Here is an 18,007-nt window from a genome sequence, read left to right on the forward strand (position 1 = left end):
ACAATCTCAAAATCCCATTTAAGTATCGCATGATGGTACTTCACAAACAGCCAATGCTCGGTTGAATATTGTAATGGTAAAAAAACAGAGTGACATATGGTCCATATCCTATCATTAACTACAGCATTTAAAGGAAATCATTCAGTGAGCTACAGACACAAATGGTTTTGGTGCTGTTTTTTGTGGCAATTTCTTACAGGGGCTTCAGGTATGCCTAAGAAAAGATTATTCATAGCAACACACCTGGCTAATTGTATAATCCATTGAAGATGCATTTCTTTGTAAGCTCCCAGCTGATATGGCCGCCATAGGTTGCATTGCTCTGAAGTAGACTGGGCATGTGAAATTTTATGGGTCTTTTTAGTGGTGGCCCTACACAATTTATGCATGGTATCTATAAGTAATTTTTTTGCTAATGAATGAGTTTAACAGTTGGAATCCTGACTATTCACTACTTGTTGCTATGTCTGGCAAGACAGAAGCTTCCAGGTGTCACCCCAGGAGACATTCCTGGAAGTCATTTAACGTACCTAGCATTCATGTCTTTGAACATGCTTATAAACCATTCTCGAGAGGAAATCAATCAACATGTAATGCATAACAAAGATAAAAAGGTTTCCTTGTCAAAGAGGGCCTCTTTAGCTACCCCCCCCCCCACCCCCGACTTAATGTACATGTATATTGATCATAACTCCAGGGAGGGAACTGACAAAAGAACAATTCATTTACCGGTATCCATATATAAATATGAATAAAATGGATTACGTAATTGAAGAGTAACATATTGATATGCAAGTAGAGAAAATATATATTCGGCACAAACCCTTTCTCAAATCACTATACTGCATGACATTAGAATCTGTACTTGACCCCAGTAATTATAGAACCAAAAGATTGGGAGTGAGATGGACCCATGCAGCCCCACCAAGATCTCGGTTGCTCAACTACTCCACAAAATTGTTAATTAGAATTAATTATACTATTTATGCTGAAGTTCATGAAACAAATTCTCTAAACTGCTCATTTACTTTGGTCTTCATACCATGTGAGTTTCTGATCAATTCTGTAGGAAATTTGTTTTCCTTTTTATTTTATTTTTTCTGAATTTCTGCTTTATTTTTTTTTACTTCCTTTAAAAAAAAGAAATTTGATGACACTATTTTGATCATAAGCACCATGAAATGGACTTCTAATTACTCCTCAAAATTAAATATAATCATGCAATATGAATATGTAAATGTTTTATTCACTATAGATATGAAATCTTGTTTTTTGAGCAACTTATGGCTTTCACCCAGTGAATACAATCGCATTGATCACCGGGGGGGGGGGGGGGGGGGGCACTCACATATATTGGAGTTAGGGGGACGTGCCGCTTTGATGACCTCCTTTTTCAGATCTAATTTTCAGTTCTCTAGATACTCTGAATGACAAAAGTTCAGTTCAGAAGCCGCCCAGCCCCCCTCGCAAGACCCCCGTTACGAAACATCTCAGTTCCCCAGCACCGTGTACCGCATGCGAGAGGATGCACATATGGCTTCAAACTACCTACATGTAACTAGTAGCCGCTCCATGCATAGCTTGCGCATGCACAGCGCTATACCTACAGTGCCGTGATCCCGTTCCGTAGACCCTGTTTTTCACACACCGCAGTATACATTCAGTTCCCAAGACCCCATACTTTACCCTTTTAGCCAGTTCCTTAGACCCCCATTTCAGAGTTTCGTGAGACACACCCCCATCAAAAAATAATTTGAGTGCCCCCCCCCCCCCCCCCCCCCCCCCCCCCGGGATTGATCGATCTGTTTGATAAGTCGGAAAAAAAAATGAGTAGATGATAAGTTCAATCCTGCTGGTTCCTAGATTTTTTCTGACTTACGGTATCAAACAGATCGATCAATGTGATCTTGTTCACTGGTTGAAAGCCCTAAGTATTTATAGTGAAACTTCCCCTGCAAGCCTTTAACATTCAATCTAATTGTAATGGTTATAGACTTCAAATGCTCACTAATATCCCAGCAATGTGAAAAACATGTCCGATAAAACCAAGTATGCTTCATCTGTTCAGATGAACTGCCATGGTATATAATGTCCCTCATGTCATAACAGTACCACAATACTAGCCATCAGAAACCAGTAGTCAACAGAAATTTCATGCAAGATTTGACAACTGGGGCCTCGTTCATGATTGCTTTTTACTGAAAACACAACTGACCACATGCTTTGTGGTTGTAGTGGGAAAGTGATGCATGAATCGTGGTTTCCCCGGCTGTCACGTGAAATGATACCACTCTCTAATTTGCGTTGAAATGCATGCATATATGAAGAAGTCATGGTGGTATTTTATTATAACTGTAGGATTGTAAAAAAAAAACAGATTTAATATTCCAGTCAGTTGAAGTTATAATCAAACCAAATTTGCCAATTTCAACTACATTGCACCCTTGCACAAAGTCATTGGAAATCAATACTGGTAATTATTCTACAACATTTCCTACAAAGAGGAAAGACAATCTGGCTGCTCATTTGCTTCTCCACCAGGAGAAAAGAAGATGGAGAAAACTCATGGGAAACTAATTACGTTTGGCAAATACAGCTGAATGAATACACAAATTTGAAAAATAAAGGCATACATTTTGAACTCTGATTGAACTGAAGCCAAAGTCTAATCAGTCTGTGCTAGAAGTATAGAAATCAACAAATATAAAAACTCTTGTCTTTGTACTGCATGTTTCTTATGTTTACTGGGATCTTTTCCCCATGCTTCAATAGCAAAGAAATTAAGCTATTGTGGTTATCATTTTCCAGACATCTACTGTTAAATATTTGTGTCATATTTGGATACCGATAGTTAAACCACATATCTAGTATATTTAATTAAACCAACCTTCAGAATACGGCCAAATGGAGTTCTCTTTTAACAAGAGGTGTCAGGGCCTGTTTCTCAAACAGCTGTAATAGATTTAAAATCAAACTTACATTAAGATCTCTTCACTACATAAATTTAGACCAATTATAATTGTAGTTTGAATTGAATATATTGTATCTGTTTAACATTGGCCCAGAACTGGTGGTAAAAAAAGGAAACTGATGAAAATAAGTCTCAAATTGTCTGGCTTCCATTTAGAGTTCCATGCGAGAGATCATCTGATATATTCCACTAATGTTTTGAGTGAAATTTTAGTAAAATTGATCCAAATGATCACTTATCAACTGACACCTCCTTTACAATGGTCTAGAGATTAACACTGGACATTCATATTACAGGGTAGCATGTCATGAAAGGACTAATTAAGTGGTTTCAGACTGACTCGGAAGTTCGTCAGTTCCAGGTATTTTCTGATCGGGAAATTTACCCCGATCAGAAAATACCAGGTAATATTGGCAATGTGAAAGCAAATTATGCTTCATCTTCCCGAAAGAAAATACCCACTAAATAGTAGGTACTCGTCAAAATTACGAGAACTTTCGCAGGGATTTTTCCAAGGTCGCAGGTATTTTGGCAATGTGAAAGCAATTTACGGGAACTTTTAGCCTAGCGTGTAGTTGGGCGCGGGCGCCATGGGTGGCTGCTGAGCTAATAATTTTGAATCTTGTACCTTGCTTGCTTATCAGACCATAATGCGCATGCTCGTAACTTCAGGAACTTTTCCCGTAGGGTATGTTTCGGGGCGGTGTGAATGCAGGAATAATTAACGGGTACTTTTTAGCCTAAACAAGTTCTCGTAATTTAACAGGGATTCTCATGATTGAGGCGGTTTGAAACCACCTATTGTCAGACATTTTATCTGACAAGTCCTGTTTTATCAGACAGTTACCATAGGAACTGTGCTCCTCGGCCAATCAAAATCAAGGAAAGTTGTCAGACAACTTGTTGGACATAAATGTTGATGGCACACTCCTCTCATGTCCAACAGTATTTGGTAAACTCTGCTGCATAGAAAAACTCAAACTTTGGTTCTACATATGGGTGATGTTTCAAACAATACCCTTGCACAGACCTCAACCTACATGTCTGATATTATAGTCATTTCTGAACAAATTTTGCTGAAAAAAATGGTCATCTGTGTTTAAAATTCACAATTAAACTCCAGTAAACAATAGACTGCACAGGTCAAATAATGGACACCTATTAAACATGAAGCATTATTTCAGTTTAGAATATTCAAAACACACGTCAGTAGTAACATCCTCTAAGTCAAATCTCGCCTAAGTTTAACCAATTTCTGAAGTCCCAATAGATTCCGCTTAGGCAGAGTCACATGAATGAATATTCCAGATTAAAGCTCTAACTTTCCCCAAGTACTTTATCTGATCTTTGAGCACAAGAAAAGTGCATGTACTACAAATACTATTGATACATATTACTCAATGTATAAAGTTCTAATGAAGTATTTATTTTCAAGAGCAAGGTAATAACGCCATAGGCATAGACAGAAGACAATCATAATTAACAGGTGTAATAAAATATTTTGATGCTGGCAGTTAGAAAGTTCATTCTGGCCTCGTTAAATATTATCACGATCAACATCCGACAATGAACGACGAACCCCGGTTTCGTGTTACAAACAAAGCATACTTGACATTTGTTTACATATATAATTGGAAATTGTATACATTTTTTTCACACATTAAGTTCTTCAAATGCTGAAAGTGCTTGCCAGAGGCTTGTCTGCCATGTGATTCATCTGTTTAAGTTAAACATTGTTCACACCTATCTTTCATGAATCAACCTCTGCAATTTGAAGATATTTTTATCAGAGGTTAGCCTAACAAACGGTAGTTTGATAGGCTAACCTCTGATTTGGATGTGATAGTCACATCCAAGTCCAACATATCGAGTGACATATTTCATAATTTGTGAGGGGGTGGGTATAATTTTTTTTTTCTAATTTTTATTGAAGACATAAATACTTCTTTAGATCTTTATGAGAACACAATGATTATTCTGCCAAATGATCTTCTTTTGAGTAAAGCTTATACTTTTGGCCATGCAAAGGCAACACCAACACCTGCTTGTTAAAGATAAATACCAGTTTTGGTGATGATCTCAAAATGAGTTTGAACAGAATCCAATGAAATTACCACCAAAGTGTTTGTATGTATGAATAAAAAATGTGTGCCAAATAGCCATGGAGGAAAATGCGTAATTGCTGAAAAATGAGCAAAATAAGCACAGAATTCCATTAAATGTCTGGTATCTTTGAAGCAATATTAATACACTGTCCCACATAATTATGCTTTTCTGTGTTAGTGATCATCAGAATTATCGATTTTGACAGAGCTAAGATTTCATGATTTTACAAAGGTAAGTTTACATTAATGTTCCAGATCTATATGTATGATAATATTTTGACAGTTAACCTTGATTTTAAAGACTTTCTCATGAATTAATTATTTGCTGCAACTACTGTCTTTTACCTTTAAAATCACAGACTTACAAAAAAATAATTAAATTCTTTTGCAATTTTCCAATAATAAGCAAAACGCAACAATGGAAAACTGAAAGCTCAGGCTGGAGCAGAGTTTTGTTGTCAATTCCACTGAATATCAAAATAGCAGATGCTTGTTAACTGTTAGTATTTGTCAAATGACCTTGAAAAATGTGGCCTGCATGCCTTCAAATCTGGCACATATCAGATTGGAGAAGAATTTCAACATCTTATGGAAGGCAAGCTCGCATTTCTATTCAATCTAAATAAAGTATTGCTGTATCATTAGTGATTTTTGTGGGCGGGGGGTGGGGGTGGCAGGGGGTATCAATGGTCAATGCCTGATGGATTGTCAGAATTTGAAGTTCTTTTCTTAAATTCTTTTTTGTCCATGACAATATTTCCATTTCTTTTTTCAATCTTATGAGAATGATTTTTATTTAGGGCACAGATCTAGAGTTTGCTACTCACCATGTACACCTGAAAACAAATGCAAGCAAAACATGATGCATAGATTGAACAAAATAGTTTTACGATAAAAACAATCATTGCCTTGAGACCTTTTTAATATACATGCAAATTATTTACAACACATTTGTCAATGATACAGTATATCCCTGTGTATTTCATACACAAAACATCACATTTCATTATTTGAGCAGTGGTTGAAATAGATATACTACTTTAATATATAGAACAAGTTAAGTTTCATTCATGATATAATTTTATCATTGGTGCATTCATTTTTAATGGAATATGCTAGGTTTTATTGAAGTGCTTGTCTCCATTTATAAAAAGCATTTTCAAAATCATTTATACTATATGTTTTTCTACTTTTGAAATAGAAATATACATGAAAGTCACATGTTTTCTATATGTTACACACAGTAAAACATTCTTTCATTTCATGTAATGTTTTAAGGTTTATATTTTGCTTTTTTTTCCTTTAAAGCATTTTAATTACAAGCTTCAACAATAAGAAATTAAAGTTAAACTCTTTTTTTTTGTCACAATAATATGCCATCCATAGTTAAATCAATAAATGTCATAATTGAAGTACTAGCCTTTTTATACAAGTGATAAAATGAATATCAAATAAAATCATCCAAATTATTCTGCAATTCATCACACCAGAACTTGAATCTACTAGAATGATTTTGATTAGATGCTCTAATTAAGTCTAATATTTAAGACCATGTAGATCAAAGCAACAATCCTATCAACTAGAACAGTAAAATATTACCAAGGAGTGATATGAAACACTCTTGGTGAATCAGAGAGCCATTAATCAAAGCGTTTTTCGCTATTTTTTTTGGGTGCTATTTTGATTAAGGGGAAACTTACTTGTCATGTATAAATATCAGAGCTAAAACTTTAAATTGCAAAACTACTTAGAAGTCATTTATTCAAGATACTTGAATCACTTTACTTTGGTAAAAGCATTATATTATACCAACATAGCGCATAAAAACTTACCATCTTATACATACAGAAACTATACAATGTACATAAACTATTTCAGATCAATGCTCAACTGAAATGGAAAAAAAATGAGCACACATATTTTACGATGAAATTGGACTTTTTATTTGCACAAGGGCATCTCCCTTGATCCCTAGATTTTCTGGGTAATCCCGAGGTGAAAGATTTTCTCACCAAATAGTAGACTGCTATAATTACATTTGCTAATCACTTCATGTACATGGGCATTTTCACTTTCTTGAAGCATGACAAATCATGCAAAGTTGATTGTCATGTGCACTCAGCAAACTTGAGTTTAGGTGATATTATGCATTTAGAATGATCATGGTCGCGTCAGTGAATATATGAACATCTATTTTCATGTAAAAAAAAAAAAGACAAATCCATTGAACATGACATCTACATGTACATTGACACAATGTTACATAGAACAGAAAATGTTATACAATGTAAGAAAACAATGTATTTTTCACTATCATGAAACTTAACATGTGTTTGTAAGCTCTTACTTGCATGGCTGCAAGCTTTATCAGACCTTTGCTAAAGACGGCCGGGTTGCTGTTGGAGCACGAGAGAGTGTAAGAATGGGATAGTATGTCAAGGAAAGAGCGTATTATCACATCTATGATGAAGGCTTGATGAAGCTTACAACTAGCAAGTGAAAGCTTACCAAAACAGGTAAAATTTCTTTTTTTACTAACAAAATGTCATCACACCATTTGGATGAACCTCTTTAGTCGGCAATTGTTAATACCTAAAAATCTCCAGGAATATCTACTACCATTTACTTCAGCTCTCATGATTGCAAAACCATTCTTGGAATGTACATTTTAAAGCTATTCAATAGAATGACCTCATTTCATTTCATTTCAGACTGGATTATATAGACCAAACATAAAACCAGTTTATAGAAAGAAATTACATACCAGTTATGATTTGTATAGCACATGAGTAATACATTTGACAGTTGATGTTGTCATTTGACAGAAGTACATACACTCTTGCCCAGGAGAAATATAAAGGCAGAAAGAAATACTTTGATGTTACTTATTAACATTTTGAACCCTGAATTATTAGAGACAGTCGTGACCCTCACCCTGAATTATTACCAGATATAAAGCTTATCGGCAAAACGAAGGAACACATGACATTTGAAATAAATTATCTCCTATTCTCATGATTCGAGCCCAGTCATGTCAGCAGCTCCTTACTCCGCTGATATCCGGCCCTGCCCTGCTGATGTTGTTTAGCTTTCCGTTCTAACGATAATCTCAAATTTTGTCTCATAATTACTGTTTTGACTGAAGTAAACTCCAACAATTGCTTACGCATAGTCCGTACACGACTCGCCGTGTACCTCCTTGGTAGGGTATTATGTTTTGGTCAATTTTTATGCTGAAACCTTATAAATGAAAGCCAATCGTCTTCAGAAAATATCAACTGAAGTTATCGACTGAATATCTCTAAAATCAAGTCATTTTTAAAGGTCACCTGATATCTAAAACCCTTGCTTTCGAATCACAAGACTTGAAGCCAGTATTCTGGCTTTTAGGGTATAAGCACGTTCATGGTGCAGCCGTTATTCCGGCTTTTAGGGTTCAAAAGGTTTTTCTTTTTAGAAAAAGTTAAATTCCATGAAATAACAACCCTTATTTGTGTGTTTACTTCTGATCCAATTTTTACTTCACTCTATGAAGTACTAGACCATGACGTTGCAGAGATTTAGATTTACGATTGTAAGCTTGTGATGCGCCTATTTGGCAATGAATGTTGATGCTATATGCACATGCACTAGGACGCTGCTCTCACATTGCCTAATTTCTCACATGGTTTGGTCCACCCAAATCTGACGCATTCTCTGGAGCTGCACATGTTAGATGATTGTTGCGTCGTCATAACACTGGGAAGTGTATGCACCTGTAACACTATGGGGACACACTGGTTTTCACAAGTAATGCTTGAATCCATGACAATAACATTGCGTTTAAACATGGCATCCACCACTACTGGAAACAGCTGAGAAAAGTAAGCCCAGGCGCTGCGCAATGTAATCCCCCTCTGTGAGAAGCGACCTTGACAGGGGGAGAGGGAGAAAGAGACAGAGGTAAGCACGATTGAGGGAGAGGGCACAGCTAACTCTCTATGAGCCCAGCGCATCGCAACTCGTCAGGACAGTTTCGTTTAAAATTGTTTATATTGCCAATTCTGGGCCATTTTGCTTCGTTAAAACTTTCATTTCGGTCTTCATCTAAATCATGAGTGACTTATGGACATGAAACTATCTTTAAAAAAGTAAAATATAATTCCTACTTCTCCTTTCCTTTTGGGCAGAGCCCCAGTAAGTGTTTGTTTACACTATTATGTAAGATAATGAAAAGCACATCTGAAATCAAATACCATAATTTCTCATGGGAAGCTGCAAGGCGCTGACCACTCTTTTAAACGAGGAAAACGAAATCGGGGTCGTGATACCCCACCTGAAGTACATAGGTTTCTGTGTTATAGGGGTGGTGGGGTAAAGTTTTAATGATAGATGAATGAAATGTAGAGCAGATTATCTAAGAAAGAATCTTCACAAAATCTAAACCGATTTTGTAAATGCGGTATGATAAATGAGGAGAATGCTTGCCATACTAGCATTCCACATCATTGGAGTTGAAATTCTATAACTGCACTTAATATGTAAGAGAATCACATGACTTGAAGCCAGTATTCCGGCTTTTAGGGTATATGCGCGTTCATGGTGAAGCTGTTTTTTTTGCCTTTCGGGGTTCAAAGGGTTAACGATAGGGGTACCTTGAAAAACAAAAGACATGTCACTGTTATGTCATTGTCCATGGAGGATTTATCGTCCGATCACGTACAGTCAAACCTCGCTGATGATTGATTCCCATCATATTTCACACATGTTTACTACCATAGGGGATGCATATTGCAGCAGTGGATGGATAGCATAATAATAATAATACAGATTAAGTAGTCTACGACTCAGACTCAACGTATCCTCATCTGGGGGTGGGGATGGGTAGCTTGCCGAAGTAGTGTGATGCATTGTGGGCACACTGAAGACTGATGTTAAACACTGGATGGGTTGGTCTCTGTACGAAGAAAAAAAAACAAAGCTAAAAGTTCATCAACATAGCTTTGTTTTAAAATATTTCTATTGTATTCCATAATACTATACAATCATGAGAAAAAGGAAATTAATAACATATTTTGTCTCTAAAAAGCAACCCCCCCCCCCTCTGATATACACAATGTGAAAAGTAGATGCCACATCTTGGACCTTTCATTCAAATGTTTTATCAACAAAGGAGGAGACTACTTTGTCAACGATTTGATAAATAATGATAAGAGGTGGGTATTCGTAAGTTATGCCTAACTTTACAAATGACTGATGATCTGTTCATGCACTAAATGAGACACACAATGCTTTTCCATAGTGGGGGTCAATTTCCTTCCTATTACCCTAATCCATTAAGATGCACTATCAGGGCCCCCGTCTTACAAAGAGTTACGATTGATCCGATCAATCGTCGTAATCCATCAGTGTCATAATTTTTTCTACAGGATATTTGCACAATGTCCTTTGTAAACAAAGAGAAGCACAGTGAATTTTCAAGAAAACAATGAATGCATGAATATGCATCATAGTTAGAAAATATTTTGAACAAACATGCATAATAGATGTTGACGTTGCTGGCCGTCCATAGTTGTGATTGATCGGATCAATCGCAACTCTGATGGGGCCCTGATATTCCTTCACAAAAATATTAATTTACAAATCAGATTTTAACTTTAGCTAACGAGAATAAAAATATTTGAGCATCTAGGGGTGTTTCACATGAGGTTTCACACTTAAATGTCCAGTTGTGTGCCGAATAAAATGTGCACTGCCGCTTATTGATCAATAAGCGTCAGCACTACGCATGACTTTAAGTCAGGGGGTGTTTCTTCATGAAACACCCCCCTGATTAAGAGCAGATAACCAGTCATGCATTAAGTTGCGCACAACTTACACACAGCTAGATATAGAACGGCCCCATAATTCAAACTTACAAGTTCATTTTTGGGATCACCAGCTACATCATCTTCCCTGAGTTGACCAGCTAAGAAATGTTGAGCCACTGATAGACCACTTAGACAATAGCAGGTGTGGTAAAAGTCTCTCGCCCTGTAGGGGATACCAGTAGGCAAACAAAAAAATCAGCATGAAAACTAATCCCAAAAATCATTAGGATGCTTTTGTGACTAGAAATATGATGCAACGACATTGATGAAATTCTAACTGAAGAAAAAATATGAATTTGTAGAATTTTTCTTATATATTCAATATTCCCCCTCCTAAGATCTCGGCCATTTACAGCATGTTTACAACGAAAATCGGCACACACATATCTCCCTACATAAACTACAAATCTGTACAGTCAATTTCTCTGAAAACTAACTTAATTATGTAATTTATGCATAAAATCAAAGATATGTTGCAATATCTTAAATGATCAAATTTTATTTTACAAACAATCAGTAAAACAATTTTTCTTTGTGTTTTATTGTTTTTTTTTCATTATTCAATTATATTTCTGGAACTTTGTTTTTTTTATTGCTTTTCTAATAGAAATTGTCTCTAACACAATTTCAGTCATAAATAATATGATATTGATTTTTTAAATCATTGGTTTTTACTTTTGGAATGAAACACAATTATATTGGATCTTTACATAAATATATGTTTTGTTGATCTGATATGCACTTGCAAAATGTATAACTCAAAACAGCAAATTGTGCTGCCAACATATTGCACAAAACATAGAGGGGATGGCAGATTTAGGGTTAAGCCAACTGATTATGAGTTTTTGAATTGGGCATCTACATATCACTTACTTTCCAGGTTTATCTATAAGTCCTCCATGATTATACTGACAACAGAGAAGAACATACTCTTGTAATGCTCCTGAAAAAGATATAACAAAAGTAAATCAAGAAACAAAAAGTATATAGCATCCATATCTACCAATGCTGAAAACAGACAAAGAAAACGCTTGAGACTAAATTTCAGAACATAGGCATATTCTCATTGAGTAGTATTCTCATATCACTGATGCATAAGATTAACTTATACTACACTTTTATGGAGTGCCAGTTGCCAACTTATTTAAATCTACATGCTCTTTTGAAAATTTGAAAATTTTGAAATGAAGAGAAAGAAATAATACGAGTATACAATCATTTGAGTATACAGAAAATTTACATGAACTTTGCTATGAATATTCAGAAGATAAAACATGGCCTTTCATAGAAATGTACAGAAGACTAAAAAAATTTCTTTAGTCTGGACTTATAATATAACACCTATTGAATTTTCCTGTTAAAAAAATCTGAACACACTAATAACATGACAATTTTGGGGAGGGTTCTGAGAAGGAAGAGGGTCTCAGTCAGCGATTTCATGAAGTAATAATAATAATAATACAAAGCATTTATGAGGTGCCGATTTATCTAGTTTCCTATTCAATGGCACACTATATAATACCCGGCTGTAGCTCCAGCTGCTAAAGGCGCTTGGTGCATTCAAGGAATTACTCCTGCCGGGTACCCATTCACCTCACCTGGGTTGAGTGCAACACAATGTGGATAAATTTCTTGCTGAAGAAAGAAACGCCATGGCTGAGATTCGAACCCACATCCTTCTCATTGAAAGACGAGATTCGTAACCACCAGACCAAAAGGCCCCACTTAAGTAAAATATCTTGACTGAATCAGAACGGTTATCACATCATAAATTTCTTTTACTTATTCTCTCTCTCTCTCTCTCTCTGTATTACTTTAGAAAAAAAAAGACTAAGAAAAGCATGATGTCTATATTTACAAATGAGTAAAGGACTCTTGAAAGCACACTTTAAAATGCTCAAAGTAAAGCAATACACCAATCAGTGTTATATACTTGGATGGATCATATTAAATTTTGAAACAAAATATCCCCCCCCAAAAAAAACTTGAAGGATGCACATAATTTTTTTTAACAACTGCCTGATCTTAGCCAAGAGCACAAATACACATAAAAAAGAGAACTTTATGATTGTTCTAATTTGTTTAAAAGTAAAATTGGGTTACAAATATTAAATTCTACAATTGTACTCCTGCTACTGCAAAATCCCACTCCTGCCACTTACTCTGATCAAACATCCATGAGTCCATACTAAGAGCTGTATCATCCTGTTTACTGAGAATGGAGTGAATAAGAGGAAATACTCCAGCTTGCCAGAAGGAGTAGCAACCATCAACAAGTTTGTTTGTTCTTCCCTGAAAACCGCCTTCAAATCGCATCTGACGCATAGCAAGCCATCTCTGTCAAAAGAACATATACAGGATTGTTTAGACACCAAAATATTTATATATTTTCCTGACATTAGGGTAAAATAAAATTGGAATCATCTATTTGCTTTGTCATCAAATGGTACACTATGAACCCGTGAATAAAAATAAGGACAGAAAAGGGAGTTGTTCTAAAACCAAGTCTTAGAACAAATGCTAGCATGATTTTTGAATCATTAGTAACATCATATAATTATTCATGTCAGGTGACTGATCACCTGATTGCAGGTGAGTGATCACCTGATTGAATGAGGAAATAATTTTGACTCACTAGTACATCCTGGGCATAATATAGTCCCTAATGTCAGGCAACTCATCTCCTGATGGAAAAGAATATAACTTTGACAGTTTGACTCTCTAGTAAACCCTGGACAAAGCATAATCTCTCATGTCAGGTGACTGATCACCTGATGGACAATGATATAATTTTGAAGCCCTAATAAACCCTGGGGCCGTATTCTGAAAACTATCTTAAGAGAAATATTCTTGTATCTTAAGAGTTACAATAAAATCCATATTCTGAAAATTCTTGTATCTTTCGCTGAGCGCATATGATGTCAGAGCTAGAATTATGCGTACAGTTAAAAATGGCGCATAAATATCCTTGTGCGCAAGATAACATATCGAGATAAAGGTATTCTGAAAATTCTCTTATCTTTGCGGTCTGTTAACTTTCTTGCAAAATACAGGAAAATTTACAAGAGGTAGAGGGCTATTGTAACTTAATGTTGCATGAGATATTTGTCCGTCTGCAATAATATTTTCTTGCTGCATCCCGCAAGAACATCATGTTTTACAGAAGGAGACATTTCAAAGACATAACGACGGATTGGTAGACTTTTCAGCAATTAAAAATTGGTATTTGAGATGATGAATCTTTTCAAAGAAAATATGTCTATGCGAACAACCACGTGTGTATTTTTTGCACAGAAGCGCACAAGCATAAGCATAGGGGGCGCAAGGAAATTACGCCTCATATCAACAATGCGCTTAATCATTTTTTAGAACAGACGCTTCTATTGGTTGGCCTAAGCATATAAAAAGTTTATTGATTGGTTGATGATGAAGTTGTGGGCGTGTCTGGGATAAAATAGGGGATGTCCTTAATTTTCAGAATACCGATTTCAGACAATGCTGAGTTACAACAAAAGTTACAAGAATATTTAAGACAATTTTCAGAATACCACCCCTGGACCTAACATAATCCCTCAAGTCATGTGACTGATCACCTGATGAAAAGAGATAATTTTGACTCACTAGTAAACCTTGGACATCACATAATCTCTCATGTCCTAATAGCACCAAGGCTGCTACACTGCAAAAGGTGTATCCTCCATGAGCTTCCATACCAGGCTGGCCAGCAAATCCTCCTTCATATGTCTGGCAACTGTTTCAAAGATACAAGAGAATTATCTAATTAAGTTGGAAAATGAAAGTGAATCTTTATCTTTAAGTTTATTATAAGTATTGTTCTGAGCTCAACACCTCTGGCAGTTTTGCCTGCATTACGCGATTCAATATAGCAGCAGTGCTGACTTTGAAAACAGCTAAGAGGAATTCAGAGCTTCCAAGTCTCCCGGATCCTGCGGGAGAATACTGGATTGCGATCCAATCTCCCGTTCTCCCGACCCCATGCCAAAATCTCCCGGATAATCAGGATTTTTAGCTGTTAATTGTAAAATTCATACAAACGACTGTTTTACGAGTCTAGCATGTTCAACTCCCTAACACCCACGTGGAAACTCCTTATCACATTTTCATTTTACCCAGTAGCTTATACCAGTTTTTGTATAATCGTACATTGATTTCCAATGTAAATGAAGATAATTTTACTGAACGACTGGTGAACTAGTCTAACAAGTCATTTATTTCCGGGTTTTGCAATGTGTACGACGGAAACACTTCAGCGGCACTCCATGCACATGCTCCCCTGATGCTCCCCGGCGCAGCCGGCCCTGCCTGGCCTCCACGCGCGCGCCAGGAGAAGGGAAGTCCACGAGCGCTGCGAGGCGTTTTTCGTAAGCTTGTGTGCGCCTTATTCGAGCTGAAACTGTGGATCAATCATGGGATTAACAAGTGGATTACTTTCAGGAATAATTTTATTGACAATCCTTAAGAACAGAAGCAAAGTGGAGATTATTTCCCCTACTTTCACTTGGGTTGATCGGATTCGAACATTTTCTCTTTCGGGAGTGAGCTAGCCTGGCACTTGCTGGCTGAGCTGTGCCTGTGCGAAGCATGCCCTGTCCTGATTCATCCACACTACAATCGCATTGTCAGTGACCATGGAGATCATGGAGATGGAGTCATCCAAGACCAAGACGACAAAATACTTTTCGAAATATAAAGATAATTTTCAAGCGGAATGGGACTGTGTGACAATTTTCACAGGAATCCCTCAGAGACTTTAAACAGGCCACAAAGAGTTTATAAGTCTTTGCAGGGCCAGGCAAGCTCATTTACCATGTATGTTTACCACTACTGCAGCCCCTTCCCCCTCTGGACAATTAAAGGTATTTTCTTGTTGAATCCATTTTTTTATGAATTATCTAAAAAATCAAATGTTTTTTTTTTTCTTAATGTGTTTTTGCTCCCCGAAACTCCCATCCGTGGGACAACGTTCCGCCGCTCCCTCACAAAACCATACCTCCGCGAAATCTACTGGATTCTATCTTCCCAATGTTGGCAGCTCTGGGAATTATTATTCACAAAAAACACCATTTAGATAATAATGAAATACTAAGTTCATTGACCCTAAAATGACCTTTAACCTAAATTATATGATTATGTGACCTGACACCTGTGCAAAATGTTCAGTGATACATGATTACCCCTATGTCCAAGTTTAATGCAATAAATCCATTTACTTTAAAAATTATAACATTTCAAATACTTCACGTTGGTTAAGATTTCAATGTTGATAAATTAATTGACCTTCCGTGACCTTTGACATTAATCATGTGACCTGAAACTTGTGTTACATGATTAGTGATACTTGATTACCCCTAAGTCCAAGTTTCATGAAATAGGTCCATATATCGTCTATTAAAGTTATGATGAAATTTCAAAAACTTAATCTTGGTTAAGATTTCAATGTTGAAGACGTGGTCACAGCTTATGCAACAAAACTGTTTATTTTTAATTGGTCTAATGCCAAATCGTCCAATGAACCAACTCATCTACTATCATATGGTTTACCATCAGTTCATTCACTATCCACATGGTCTTATTGCCATATTGTCCACTCACCATTTCATCTTATAACCAGTTGGTCTGATAGCCATTTCGTCCATATTATACCATATGGTCTAATTGGTCTAAAGTGTTAATTGTGCAAAATGAATGAAAATAAAACATTAGACCAACTGGTTGTAAGACCAAGTGGTCATAGACTGGTGATTACACAAAAATATGATTGGACCAAATGGTTGTTAGACGAAATGTTGGATGGAATTTCATTAGACTAAATGAAGGTAGACCATGTGGTGAGTGGACGAGTTGGCACTAGATGAATTGGCAATTTACCAACAAAACATAATTAGGACACACCTTCTAGGCTTCTAGTATGCTCAACTTCATTTGCGTATTCAATATTTGAACTTCAATTGTTTTAACTATTCACAGGCAATCTGGATAGTAAATTTTTTTAAATGCAATCACAAGCACATTCTTGTAAAAATGTCACATAGACAATGTGGTACACAATTGAGTCACTGTCAACTAAAGGGAAAAATGAAAACGAAAATGAAAATGGATTTTAATAGTTTTTATTGCTATTATTTAAGAAGCATAAGAATAAAATATGTCTGTGACAGTCTATCATTATTCTTCATTCATTATCATCACTATCATTTTGTATGTTGATCATTTTTCCAAATTAAAATTGCTCTGATAATAACAAGACTCATGTCTGGGGCAGGGGGCCCATGTTAAGACTTTGGTAACTTTGCCAATGTGACTACTACCATGGATACAATAATTCAATTAGCTGCTGAACCCTGCTACCATGTTAGTTACCGTAATTGTAAGTCTTTATGGAAAAGACCCAGAATTTTGAATTCCCCAGTAGGCCTAATCTCTAGAAGTTCATCTTCTGTTGTTCATCCTGAAAATACTGTTACATATGCATTTTCTACACACTAGACCAATTCTTTTGAACTTTCTATTCTTGGATACCATACCTGACGATCCATTCTGGTGTGCCATCAAACATGTCAGGAGTTGCTACATTTGTAAGAAGAGCAGATACTGCTGCACAATAAGCTCCTCTGGAGGGGTAATAAAGTTGAATGAATGACAAAAAAATAAAAGAAAAAGTTTAGAGATACCAAACCAATATTTATCTTACTATTGTTGCCCCAATACTGAATAACAAGTTTGGAGCAAAGAGGACATGAAGTCACATACTTTGGCACAATGTTTTAATAGCACTAATCCATACAGATTTGTTAAATATACAATTAATACAAAAAATTGTCTAGTTTTCTTTTTCTACTATTTCAAGTTCTACCGTAAATCACCAGCACTGTTGTCTTACTTTCTCAAAATCTGTCTCTCCATCACCCTATTCTTCTCTGATCCTCCATTTGTTCATGCTCCTCTTTAAATCCTTTTGTATATTTTATCATCTCTATAACCAAATTCTTCTTCTACTCGATTATCCTCATCTTCCTCTCTTATTCTTCTTCCTCTTTCCATTCTTCTTGTTAATATATCCT

General features: G+C 36.1%; 1 protein-coding gene across 1 annotated transcript in view; it reads right to left on the reverse strand.

Moving 5' to 3' along the window:
* Positions 1–4,376: 4,376 nt before the first annotated feature.
* The window catches only part of LOC129264652 (protein farnesyltransferase subunit beta-like), a 32,939-nt gene continuing 19,308 nt past the window's right edge, over positions 4,377–18,007 (reverse strand). The window contains exons 7-12 of the mRNA XM_064102359.1: positions 17,471–17,557; positions 14,547–14,676; positions 13,088–13,262; positions 11,799–11,868; positions 10,974–11,088; positions 4,377–10,012 (exon numbers count right to left, since the gene is read on the reverse strand). Of these exons, the coding sequence (XP_063958429.1) occupies positions 9,920–10,012; positions 10,974–11,088; positions 11,799–11,868; positions 13,088–13,262; positions 14,547–14,676; positions 17,471–17,557 (670 nt within the window). The 3' untranslated portion in view covers positions 4,377–9,919. The remainder of the gene's footprint in view (positions 10,013–10,973; positions 11,089–11,798; positions 11,869–13,087; positions 13,263–14,546; positions 14,677–17,470; positions 17,558–18,007) is intronic.

Source organism: Lytechinus pictus, chromosome 7, assembly GCF_037042905.1.
Source record: "Lytechinus pictus isolate F3 Inbred chromosome 7, Lp3.0, whole genome shotgun sequence".
Classification (NCBI taxonomy): domain Eukaryota; kingdom Metazoa; phylum Echinodermata; class Echinoidea; order Temnopleuroida; family Toxopneustidae; genus Lytechinus; species Lytechinus pictus.